The sequence below is a fragment of the Pongo abelii genome, chromosome 11, assembly GCF_028885655.2.
Source record: "Pongo abelii isolate AG06213 chromosome 11, NHGRI_mPonAbe1-v2.0_pri, whole genome shotgun sequence".
Taxonomy (NCBI): domain Eukaryota; kingdom Metazoa; phylum Chordata; class Mammalia; order Primates; family Hominidae; genus Pongo; species Pongo abelii.
The window spans coordinates 98,947,136-98,960,717 of NC_071996.2; the positions used below are offsets into that span (position 1 = coordinate 98,947,136).

A 13,582-nucleotide genomic window follows, 5' to 3' on the forward strand; every position below is an offset into this window, starting at 1 on the left:
GAAAAATTTTTTCCCATAACCTAATCTTAAAAGTAAGCAGGCATATGAAATTAAAGGCTGAAGATTTGTGAAATACTGCTACAGTATGGGGTAAAAAGACATACACACCAAAAACATGGCAAAATACACCATCAGGAGGTCAGTTTGAAGATGTAGCCAAATCTCCCAGACAATGACCAAACCTAGGGGAGATACTCAAGATGAAGTTCCTCAGCAGCCAGACCTGTGTTGGATCTTCACCTGTCTACCCTGGGTTAATCTGTGCTCATTACATATCCACAACTCTCCAAAAGGCTAGACCAGTTGTGAAGACCAACAGAAAAGGCACAGGGCCTTCACATCACTGATAAGAGGTTAATTACCTTATGACAACCGACAAAAAAGAACAGCCCATTTTGCAGGATCAGGTATATCAGAAAATGTTCTTTTACTCTCACTCTCTCTTTCTTCCTCTCTCTCTCTCTCTCTCCCTCTTACTTTCTCTCTCCCCATCCCTCCCTTCCTCCTGCTCTTCACCTGGTCCTTGTCCCAACCCCAGATGAGAAGCACAGGAGGAGAGAAGTAGAGTGGGAGAGTAGTCTCTATATCTCCCCACCCCTGGAACTTCAGGTTTACCTGCATTGTGGGGAAGAAGAGAGCTCAGAGTAGAACAGAAGACTAAGGATTTGAAACAGGTACAACTAAGTCTTCATAGACAAAACTCTCTTAATAAGCAAAAGTGACTGAAAAATTCTGGAATTAGATTGAAAGATCAATAAGGGAGCCTCTCCGAGTGAGAAAGGGCACTGGTTGAGTATAGTAAGTAGCATGAATTATAAGATTATTTCATGTTTACACCTCAAGGAAACCAAGACATCTCAATAAAGCCAATTTATATTTATTCAATATATATATTATATATATATTTATATATAGTATATATATACTATATATAGTATTGATATATATATATAGTATTTATATATCTATATATATAGATATACATATAGATATATATAGTATTTTTAGTAGAGACAGGGTTTCACCATGTTGGCCAGGCTGGTCTCGAACTCCTGACCTCGCCTTGGCCTCCCAGAGTGCTAGATCACAGGCGTGAGCCACATGTCTTATTTTTTTAAATTATTATTATACTTTAAGTTCTGGGATACATGTGCAGAACGTGCAGGTTTGTTACATAGGTATACACGTGCCATGGTGGTTTACTGACCCTATCAACCAGTCATCTACATTAGGTATTTCTCCTAATGCTATCCCTCCCCTACCCCTTCACCCCAAAACAGGCCCCAGTGTGTGATATTCCCCTCCCTGTGTCCATGTGTGCTCATTGTTCTACTCCCATTTATGAGTGAGAACATGTGGTGTTTGGTTTTCTGTTCCTGTGTTAGTTTGCTGAAAATGATGGTTTCCAGCTTCATTCATGTCCCTGTAAAGGACATGAACTCATCCTTTTTTTATGGCTGCATAGTATTCCATGGTGTATATGTGCCACATTTTCTTCATCCAGTCTATCATTGATGGGCATTTGGGTTGGTTCCAAGTCTTTGCTATTGTGAATAGTGCTGCAATAAACATATGTGTGCATGTGTCTTTATAGCAGAATGATTTATAATCCTTTGGGTATATACCCAGTAATGGGATTGCTGGGTCAAATGGTATTTCTGGTCCTAGATCCTTGAGGAATCACCACACTGTCTTCCACAATGGTTGAACTAATTTATGCTCCCACCAACAGTGTAAAAACGTTCCTATTCTCCACAGCCTCTCCAGCATCTGTTGTTCCCTGATTTTTTAGTGATCACCATTCTAACTGGCGTGAGATGGTATCTCATTGTGGTTTTGATTTGCATTTCTCTAATGACCAGTGATAATGAGCTTTTTTCATATGTTTGTTGGCCACATAAATGTCTTCTTTTGAGAAGTGTCTGTTCACATGCCTTGCCCACTTTCTGATGGGGTTGTTTTTTTCTTGTAAATTGGCTTAAGTTCCTTGTAGATTCTGGATATTAGCCCTTTGTCAGATGGATAGATTGCAAAATTTTTCTCCCATTCTGTAGGTTGCCTGCTCACTCTGATAATAGTTTATTTTGCTGTGCAGAAGCTCTTTAGTTTCATTAGATCCCATTTGTCAATTTTGGCTTTTGTTGCCATTGCTTTTGGTGTTTTAGTCATGAAGGCTTTGCCCATGCCTATATCCTGAATAGTATTGCCTAGGTTTTCTTCTAGGGTTTTTATGGTTTTAGGTCTTACGTTTAAGTCTTTAATCCATCTTGAGTTAATTTTTGTATAAGGTGTAAGGAAGGGGTCCAGTTTCTGTTTTCTGGACATGGCTAGCCAGTTTTCCCAACATCATTTATTAAATAGGGAACCCTTTCCTCATTGCTTATTTTTGTCAGGTTTGTCAAAGATCAGATGGTTGTAGATGCGTGGTGTGATTTCTGAGGTCTCTGTTCTGTTCCATTGGTCTATATATCTGTTTTGGTACCAGTACCATGCTGTTTTGGTTACTGCAGCCTTGTAGTATAGTTTGAAGTCAGGTAGCGTGATGCCTCTTGCTTGTTCTTTTTACTTAGGATTGTCTTGGCTATAAGGGCTCTTTTTTGGTTCCATATGAAATTTAAAGTGGTTTTTTTTCTAATTCTGTGAAGAAAGTCAGTAGTAGCTTGATGAAGATAGCACTGAATCTATTAATTACTTTGGGCAGTATGGCCATTTTCACAATACTGATTCTTCCTATCCATGAGCATGGAATGTTTTTCCATTTGTTTGTGTCTTCTCTTATTTCCTTGAGCAGTGGTTTGTAGTTCTCCTTGAAGAGGTCCTTTACATCCCTTGTAAGTTGTATTCCTAGGTATTTTATTCTCTTTGTAGGAATTGTAAATGGAAGTTCACTCATGATTTGGCTGTTTGTCTATTATTGGTATATAGTAATGCTTGTGATTTCTGCACATTGATTTTGTATCCTGAGACTTTTCTGAAGTTGCTTATCAGCTTAAGGAGATTTTGGGCTGAGATGATGGAGTTTTCTAAATATACAATCATGTCATCTGCAAACAGAGACAATCTGACTTCCTCTCTTCCTATTTGAATACTAATTTATTTATTTACTTATTTATTTATTGAGATGGAGTCTCACTCCATCATCCTGGCTGGAGTGCAGTGGTGCAACCTCAGTTCACTGCAACCTCTGCATCCCGGGTTCAAGCAATTCTCCTGTCTTAGCCTCCCAAGTAGCTGGGACTACAGTCACACACCACCACACCTGGCTAATTTTTGTATTTTCAGTAGAGACGGGGTTTCACCTTGTTGGTCAGGCTGGTCTCGAACTCCTGACCACAGGTGATCCACCCACCTCAGCCTCCCAAAGTGCTGGGATTACAGGCAGGAGCCACTGCACCTGGCTTACCCTTTATTTCTTTCTCCTGCCTGATTGCCCTGGCCAGAACTTCCAATACTATGTTGAATAGGAGTGGTGAGAGCGGGCATCTTTGTCTTGTGCTGGTTTTCAGAGGGAATGCTTCCAGCTTTTGCCTATTCAGTATGATATTGGCTGTGGGTTTGTCATAAATATGTTATTATTTTGAGATATGTTCCATCAATACCTAGTTTATTGAGCGTTTTTAGCATAAAGTGATGTTGAATTTTATCAAAGGCCTTTTCTGCGTCTATTGAGATAATCATGTGGTTTTTGTCATTGGTTCTGCTTATGTGATGGATTACGTTCACTGATTTGTATATGTTGAACTAGCCTTGCATCCCAGGGATGAAACTGACTTGATCATGCTGGATAAGCTTTTTGATGTGCTGCTGGATTTGGTTTGTCAGTATTTTATTGAGGATTTTCGCATCAATGTCCATCAGGGATATTGGCCTGAAATTTTCTTTTTTTGTTGTGTCTCTGCCAGGTTTTGGTATCAGGATGATGCTGGCCTCATAAATGGGTTAGGGAGGAGTCCCTCTTTTTCTATTCTTTGGAACAGTTTCAAAAGGAATGGTATCAGCTTCTCTTTGCACTCCTCTGGTAGAATTCAGCTGTGAATCTCTCTGGTCCTGGGCTTTTTTCAGTTGGTAGGCTATTAATTACTGCCTCAATTTCAGAACTTGTTATTAGTCTATTCAGGGATTCAACTTCTTCCTGGTTTAGTTTCAGGAGGGTGTATGTGTTCAGGAATTTATCCATTTCTTCTAGGTTTTGTAGTTTATTCATGCAGAGGTGTTTATAGTATTCTCTGTGATGGTAGTTTGTATTTCTGTGGGGCCAGTGATGATATCCCCTTTATCATTTTTTTTATTGTGTCTATTTGATTCTTCTCTCTTTTCTTCTTTATTAGTCTGGCTAGAAGTCTATCTATTTTGTTAATCTTTTCAAAAAACCAGATCCTGGCTGAGCATGGTGGCTCACACCTGTAATCCCAGCACTTTGGGAGGCCAAAGCAGGTGGATCACAAGGTCAAGAGATCGAAACCATCCTGGCTAACACGGTGAAACCCCGTCTCTACTAAAAATACAAAAACAAAATTAGCCAGGCATGGTGGTGGGTGCCTGTAGTCCCAGCTACTCAGGAGGCCAAGGCAGGAGAATGGCGTGAACCCAGGAGGCAAAGCTTCCAGTGAGCTGAGATCATGCCACTGCACTCCAGCCTAGGCGACAGAGTAAGACTCTGTCTCAAAAAAAAACAAAAACAAAAACAAAAACAAAAAAAAACCAGCTCCTGGATTCAATGATTTTTTTGAAGGGTTTTTTGTGTCTCTATCTCCTTCAGTTCTGCTCTGATCTAAGTTATTTCTTGTCTTCTGCTAGCTTTTGAACTTGTTTGCTCTTGGTTCTCTAGTTCTTTAAATTGTGATGTTAGGGTGTCGATTTTAGATCATTCCCACTTTCTCCTGTGGGCATTTAGTGCTATAAATTTCCCTCTAAACACTGCTTTACCTGTATCTCAGAGATTCTGGTATGTTGTGTCTTTGTTCTCATTGGCTTTGAAGAACTTATTTATTTCTGTCTTAATTTAGTTATTTACCCAGTAGTCATTCAGGAGCAGGTTGCTCAGTTTCCATGTAGTTGTGTGGTTTTGAGTGAGTTTCTTAACCCTGAGTTCTAATTTGATTGCACCATGATCTGAGAGACTGTTTGTTATGATTTCTGTTCTTTTGCATTTGCTGAGGAGTGTTTTACTTCCAATTATGCAGCCAAATTTAGAGTGTGATGTGGTACTGAGAAGAATGTATATTCTGTTGATTTGGGGCAGAGCATTCTGTAGATGTCTATTAGGTCTGCTTGGTCCACAGCTGGGTTGAAGTCCTGAATATCCTTGTTAATTTTCTGTCTTGTTGATCTGTCTAACATTGTGGGGTATTAAAGTCTCCCACTATTATTGTGTGGGAGTCCAAGTCTCTTTTTAGGTCTCTAAGAACTTGCTTTATGAATCTGAGTGCTCCTATATTGGGTGCATGTATATTTAGGATAGTTGGCTCTTCTTGTTGCATTGATCCCTTTACCATTATGTAATGGCCTTCTTTGTCTCTTTCGATCTTTGTTGGTTTAAAGTCTGTTTTATCAGAGACTAGGATTGCAACCTCTGCTTTTTTTTTTTTTTTTTTTTTTTTGCTTTCCATTTGTTTGGTAAATATTCCTCCATCCCTTTATTTTGAGCCTATGTGTGTGCTTGCACATGAGATGGGTCTCCTGAATACAGCACACCAATGGGTCTTGACTCTTTATCCAATGTGCCAGTCTATGTCTTTTAATTGGGGCATTTAGCCTGCTTACATTTAAGGATAATATTGTTATGTGTGAATTTGATCATGTCATTATGATGCTAGCTGGTTATTTGGCCCATTAGTTGATGCAGTTTCTTCATAGCGTCGATGATCTTTACAATTTGGTATGTTTTTGCAGTGGTTGATGCTAGTTGTTTTTTTTCATGTTTAGTGCTTTCTTCAGGAGCTCTAGTAAGGCAGGCCTGGTGGTGACAAAATCTCAGCATTTGCTTGTCTATAAAGGATTTTATTTATCCTTCACTTATGAAGCTTAGTTTGGCTGGATATAAAATTCTAGTTTGAAAGTTCTTTTCTTTAAGAATGTTGAATATTGGCCCCTACTCTCTTCTGGCTTGGAGGGTTTCTGCAGAGAGATCTGCTGTTAGTTCGATGGGCTTCCCTTTGTGGGGAACCCGACCTTGCTGGCTGCCCTTAACATTTTTTCCTTCATTTAAACCATGGTGAATCTGACGACTATGTGTCTTGGGGTTGCTCTTCTCGGGGAGTATCTTTGCGGTGTTCTCTGTATTTCCTGAATTTGAATGGTGGCCTGTCTTGCTAGGCTGGGGAAGTTCTCCTGGATAATATCCTGAAGAGTGTTTTCCAGCTTGGTTCCATTCTCCCCGTCACTTTCAGGTACACCAATCAAACGTGCAGGTTTAGTCTTTTCACATAGTCCCATATTTCTTGAAGGCTTTGTTCATTCTTTTTCATTATTTTTCTCTCTAATCTGGTCTTCATGCTTTATTTCATTAAGTTGCTCTTCAATCTCTGATACCCTTTCTTCCACTTGATCAATTTGGCTATTGATACTTGTGTATGCTTCACGAAGTTCTCGTGCTGTGTTTTTCAGCTCCATCAGGTCATTTATGTTCTTCTCTACACTGGTTATTCTAGTTAGCAATTCGTCTAACCTTTTTTCAAGGTTCTTAGCTTCCTTGCATTGGGTTAGAACATGCTCCTTTAGCTTGGAGGAGTTTGTTATTACCCACCTTCTGAAGCCTACTTCTGTCAATTTGTGAAACTCATTCTCGGTCCAGTGTTGTTCCCTTGCTGGCAAGGAGTTGTAATCCTTTGGAGGAGAAGAGGCATTCTGGTTTTTGTAATTTTCAGCCTTTTTGCCTGGTTTTTCCTCATCTTCGTGGGTTTATCTACGTTTGGTCTTTGATGCTGGTGACTTTTGGATGGGGTTTTTGTGTGGATGTCCTTTTTGTTGATGTTGATGCTAATCCTTTCTGTTTGTTGGTTTTCCTTCTAATACTCAGGCCCCTCTGCTGCAGGTCTGCTGGAGTGTGCTGGAGGTCCACTCCAGACCCTGTTTGCCCGGGTATCACCAGCAGAGGCTGCAGAATAGCAAAGATTGCTGCCTATTCCTTCCTCTGGAAGCTTCGTCCCAGAGGGGCACCCGCCAGATGCCAGCCGGAGCTCTCCTGTATGAGGTGTCTGTTGACCCTGGCTGGGAGGTATCTCCCAGTCAGGAGGCACAGAGGTCAGGGGCCCACTTGAGAAGGCAGTCTGTCCCTTAGCAGACCTCAAGCACTGTGCTGGGTGATCCACTGCTCTCTTCAGAGCCAGCAGGTAGGAACGTTTAAGTCTGCCGAAGCTGTGCCCACAGCCGCCCCTTCCCATGGGTGGTCTGTCCCAGGGAGATGGGAGTTTTATCTATAAACCCCTGACTGGGGCTGCTGCCTTTCTTTCAGAGATGCCTTGCCCAGAGAGGAGGAATCTAGAGAGAGAGTCTGGCTACAGTGGCTTTACTGAGCTGCAGTGGGCTCTACCCAGTTGGAAATTCCCAGTGGCTTTGTTTACACTGTAAGCCAGTTATATTAACAATAGTATTTACATCCTATTTTCAACCTCTGAGGTTTTTAAAAGAACCTTTATTAGGAACTCCTAAGAATGAAGGCAATAACCTTATGTACCAAGCAATTAATCCAGTGGTCTCTACTATACACATCGTCTCATTAGACTTCCTAAGAGAATATGGGTTTATGTTTATTTTCAGCTCTTTGGAGAGCATGAGCAAAAGCTTCCCTGAATACTAACATATGGAGAAAGAGAAAATGCAAAGCAGATGAGAAAGACAATCTTTTTAAAAAAATTTTTATTATTTTTTAATTATACTTTAAGTTCTAGGGTACATGTGCACAACGTGCAGGTTTGTTACATAGGTATACATGTGCCATGTTGGTGTGCTGCACCCATTAACTCGTCATTTACATTAGGTATATCTCCTAATGCTATCCCTCTCCACTCTCCCCACCCCATGACAGGCCCTGGTGTGTGATGTTCCCCTTCCTGTGTCCAAGTGTTCTCATTGTTCAGTTCCCACCTATGAGTGAGAACATGCGGTGTTTGGTTTCCTGTCCTTGCGATAGTTTGCTCAGAATGATGGTTTCCAGCTTCATCCATGTCCCTACAAAGGACATGAACTCATCCTTATTTACGGCTGCATAGTGTTCCATGGTGTATATGTGCCACATTTTCTTAATCCAGTCTATCACTGATGGACATTTGGGTTGGTTCCAAGTCTTTGCTATTGTGAATAGTGCCACAAGAAACATACGTGTGCATGTGTTTTTATAGCAGCATGATCTATAATCCTTTGGGTATATACCCAGTAATGGGATGGCTGGGTCAAATGGTATTTCTAGTTCTAGATCCCTGAGGAATTGCCACACTGTCTTCCACAATGGTTGAACTAGTTTACAGTCCCACCAACAGTGTAAAAGTGTTCCTATTTCTCCACATCCTCTCCAGCACCTGTTGTTTCCTGACTTTTTAATGATTGCCATTCTAACTGGTGTGAGATGGTATCTCATTGTGGTTTTGATTTGCATTTCTCTGATGGCCAGTGATGATGAGCATTTTTTCATGTGTCTGTTGGCTGCATAAATGTCTTCTTTTGAGAAGTGTCTGTTCATATCCTTTACCCACTTGTTGATGGGGTTGTTTTCTTCTTGTAAATTTGTTTGAGTTCTTTCTAGACTCTGGATATTAGCCCTTTGTCAGATGAGTAGGTTGCAAAAATTTTCTCCCATTGTGTAGATTGCCTGTTCACTCTGATGGTAGTTTCTTTTGCTGTGCAGAAGCTCTTTAGTTTCATTAGATCCCATTTGTCAATTTTGGCTTTTGTTGCCATTGCTTTTGGTGTTTTAGACATGAAGTCCTTGCCCATGCCTATGTCCTGAATGGTATTGCCTAGGTTTTCTTCTAGGGTTTTTACGGTTTTAGGTCTAACATGTAAGTCTTTAATCCATCTTGAATTAATTTTTGTATAAGGTGTAAGGAAGGGATCCAGTTTCAGCTTTCTACATATGGCTAGCCAGTTTTCCCAGCACCATTTATTAAATAGGGAATCCTTTCCCCATTTCTTGTTTTTGTCAGGTTTGTCAAAGATCAGATGGTTGTAGACGTGTGGTATTATTTCTGAGGGCTCTGTTCTGTTCCATTGGTCTATATCTCTGTTTTGGTACCAGTACCATGCTGTTTTGGTTACTGTAGCCTTGTAGTATAGTTTGAAGTCAGGTAGCTTGATGCCTCCAGCTTTGTTCTTTTGGCTTAGGATTAAGACAATCAAGTCTTAAGCAAAAGTAAATGAAGTGTTACTCTCCCCTTCCCAACAAAAAATACCTATTTATTTAGAAATGAGGGTAAGTAATGTTTTTGTTTGTTTCCAGTGGTTTTACAGGATAAAACTTTGCCTCCTTTATTTACAAGGCCCAACACAGCTGCCCTTTCAAAGAACTGAGATATCTATAAAATTTCTTAGCAATATGGAATTTTGAAGAGTATTTTGATTACATATTTAAAAAGAATTTTTTAAATATACTAACTAAAAGAATATAAGTATCTACTTTTTGCTTTTTAAAACTAAAAATTCTCCTTCATCACCTTCTAAATGAAAATATATCCATATTATAAGGATTTTGCACTGCTGTAAGGAAGCTATAGATAAAAGACTGAATTTATGACATAAATTAATTAGAGATGATTGTGTTACAAAGCAACTTACTAATAGGTTCTTTAAATATGGAATTAATTCCAGTGTGATTAATTTTACAAAAGTTTGGTTTATAAAAAGATTTGTTTCAGGTATTATTATATAAATGAGGTAAAGATTAAATAAATAAAACCATGTCCATCTTTCTGAATATTTTCCTATCAAATCATATAGTTGACGTCAATACAGTATTATCAATATTTCAGATCATAGTAACAGCTCTTAAAGTTTAAATAACAATAAAGATATGCATATTTCTATTTCAGGGTAGGACATTTTTAAGATAATACTTATCCTACCTTATAGTATTATATTTTATCAAAATACCAAAGCAGAAGTTTATATCCATTTAATGATATGATTTAATAACTAATTTTTTTCTATTTTAATATTAAATGACACACAACCATGCTTCTGAGGTAGTAAATAAATGTATTCTGCCGGTCATGGTGGCTCACGCCTGCAATCCCAGCATTTTGGGAGGCCGAGGCAGGTGGATCACTTGAGGTCAAGAGATCGAGACCAGCCTGGCCAACATGGTGAAACCCCATCTGTACTAAAAATACAAAAATTAGCTGGGCATGGTGGCACACACCTGTAATCTCAGTTACTTGGGAGGCCAAGGCGGGAGAATCGCTTGAGCCTGGGAGGCAAAGGTTGCAGTAAGCCAAGATTGCACCACTGCACTCCAGCCTGGGTGACAGAAAGAGACTCTGTTTCAAAAAAAAAAAAAAAAAAGTCTTCTGAATTGAACAAAAAACGTACTTTTTTTTAGTGTTACCGGTTTTTATTAAATTCTCTCTTTAGCTTAAATTTTAAGTTCTCCTCCACAGTATTTGTGTATTTTTCTTTCTTTATTGCATTTTATTTGCATTTATTGGACTTTTTAGATACACTTATCTTTGCAACTCATCTTTTTTTAGGCCCCTACCAGAAAAATGTGTTGAGTGGTTGGCATCCGGACATGTTTCAGTGGGTTGCATATTCCATAACAAGACAGCCACAGAATAGATGGAGACAGCAAGTGCCTCGTACAGTGTCTTCCCTCCAGTGCATCAGATAAGAACCAATCATAGAACCAAAGGTTGTTAAACAATGCAAATTCCAATTTGGACCTCAAGGAGTAATCAGGACAAAATATCTACTTTTGCTCGCAACATTTTCTGCTCCTGGCATTCTAAAATAATAGCTGAAAAGACAATGTATGTATGAAATAGATAATGGCTTATTGGAAACAATAATGGCTTATACGGATTTCTGGAAACAAAAATCATGTCACTTCAACCAAATAATGACATTTTTGGAGGTTTTTTTCACCTACCTGCATGACACTTCTCATTATATCTCTCCATGTCTTATCAACAGCTGTAAAACGTCTGCCTTCCTCAGGCATTTGAGACATAATGTCTGGAGAGCTAAAAATGGGCTCCAGATACAGCCACGTGGCTTGGACTTTGAGCCATTCATCCAGAATCTCCTGAAGCAGTAGGAGCTTGCCCTCCCATTCTCTGAGGAGCAAAACACAGTGGCTCTTACTGACAGCAAACCAAGCAAATGTTTCAAATGACAAAATTCAAAACCACAACTAGGTTGTCAATGTTGTATATAATGTTATACAATTTGTTATACATTATATACAATCTCATATATAAAGTATATAATATTCCAATTTCCATTCATCTAGTTGCATTTAAAGATAAATCACTAGATTTGTTCTACAAAATATGTTTAAAGATAATAATATAACATTTATGCTTATACAGATATACACATTAAGATATACTTATCTACTATTGGGCTGGTTTCTGTATATGTCATGGCAACAAACCTTTCTGCTATCTAGTTCCATGGCTAGAGAGCACAAATTGAAAAACGAGATTTTGTTGACAGTAAAGGTATTCCCAATCAAGGGTACTCTGAACTTCTGAGGAAAGATAGTTACATCCAATACTCCTTTCCTTTAACATTCTTTTTCCCCCTTAATTTGGGCTCATAAAGGCTTTATTTCTAGAATAAAGCCCTTATTTCTAAAATATAGTTGACTCTTCAACAACACAGGTTTCAACTGTGTAGGTCCACTTTTACACGGATTTTTTTCAATAAAGGTTACATGGACTTTGCCTGACTCTCCTGTCTCCCCTTCCACCCTCTCCACCTCTTCTGCTTCTGCCATCCCTGAGACAACAAGACCAACCCCTCCTCTTCCTCTTCCTCCTCAGTATACTCAACATGAAGATGACGAGGATGAAGATCTTCATGATGATCCACTGGCACTTAATGAATAGTAAATATATTTTTCTCATGATTTTCTTAATAACATTTTCTTTTCTCCAGCCTACTTTATTATAAGAATATAGTATATAATACATGTAACATTCAAAGTATGTGTTATGTTGTTTTTAAGGCTTCTGGCTAACAGTAGGCTATTTGTAGTTAAGGTTTTGAGGAGTCAAAAGTTACATGCAGGTTTTCAACTGTGTGAGGGGTCAGCGCCCCTAAAACCCTAAATTGTTCAAGGGTCAACTGTATTTCAATTTATAAGATGTAACTGGCATTTAAAGAAAAATGTACATACTCCAAAATAGTGTGGCACTTATGAAAAGGTGGAATATTTAAATTTACAATAGGTTATCAGTTCATTTCTAAACATAGAGAATACAGATAATGATTTAATTTCCTCACGAATAAATATAATTACTCCATAAACTAATAATTTTACAAGCACAGTTCTAAGGTCTCTATGTGTTTAGTCCATCATCATGTCAACCCTATGAGGTAAGGTCCATTGTAACATCTATTTATCAATGGAGAGACTAAGGCACATAGAGGAAAGTGCCAGGCTCAAGTTTAGCCAGATAATAAACAATAGAGCCAAGATTTGAACCCAGACAGTTGTAATTACTCTGCTATCAGAGCTAACATAGTCATAAGGAAGAATGATTTATTAATAGCAACTTTGTTTGAATCCAGGAGGCAGAGGTTGCAATGAGCTGAGATCGTGCCACTGCACTCCAGCCTGGGCAGCAGAGCAAGACTCCATCTCAAATAAATAAATTAATTAATTAATTTAATTAAATAGCAACAGAACTTAGATGTGGCGTAGTCTTACGTATATTAACACATTACTCATCATTTAAGTGGTGCTCTGTGATTTTAGATCTTTAAAACTAAGACATGTTAATAAGTTCGCCAAGTAACCAGGCATTTTCAGATGTCTAAAATATTTTTCTTTCAATGCTTATCAGTGAATTTGTTTAACCTCTTTGCACAAGAAGACCTGAATGCTTCTGCTTTCTTCTGTTGTTCTTCCCTCTTTTTCTATCTAATTTTTGTGTGATTCAGAAAATTTCCAAGCAGCTAATGATATCACGCACAGTCCCTTAAAATGGAATCTAGACGTACCACTTTCAGAGTAGTTTAAAAATTCTTCTCTTAATGTGCATGCTGGAGCAAGCTGGCAGAAGGCAGAAGGACCAAACACAGAGAATGAGCCAAGACCAATCAGAACATGCCCAAGTGTATAACACCTAAGTCACCAGAGGCAGATACTATCAAGCTGTTAGCATTCCCTTGCCATGAAAATCCACTGAAGACAGTAGTCTGATTTTGATGGACTCTGTTTTTTTTAAGGTAATATATAGCCTGCCTAATGTAAATTACAAAAACTGGAAACACTGACAGACAGCTAGGCTTACTTTAATTGGCTGTGTATGATGCTTAAAACTCCCAACTAAAATTATAGTTTCATTCTTTTTCCCTTATTTGCCATCCCGCATGCGAGTAGAAATTACAATAGATATTCAGCAATCCTCTATGACAAGCTAAT

General features: G+C 38.7%; 1 protein-coding gene across 1 annotated transcript in view; it reads right to left on the reverse strand.

Annotated features, from left to right (window-relative positions):
• DNAH7 (dynein axonemal heavy chain 7) overlaps positions 1-13,582 on the reverse strand; it is a 336,427-nt gene that overhangs the window by 212,316 nt on the left and 110,529 nt on the right. The window contains exon 19 of the mRNA XM_024243333.2: positions 11,078-11,264. Coding sequence (XP_024099101.2) covers positions 11,078-11,264 — 187 coding nt within the window. The remainder of the gene's footprint in view (positions 1-11,077; positions 11,265-13,582) is intronic.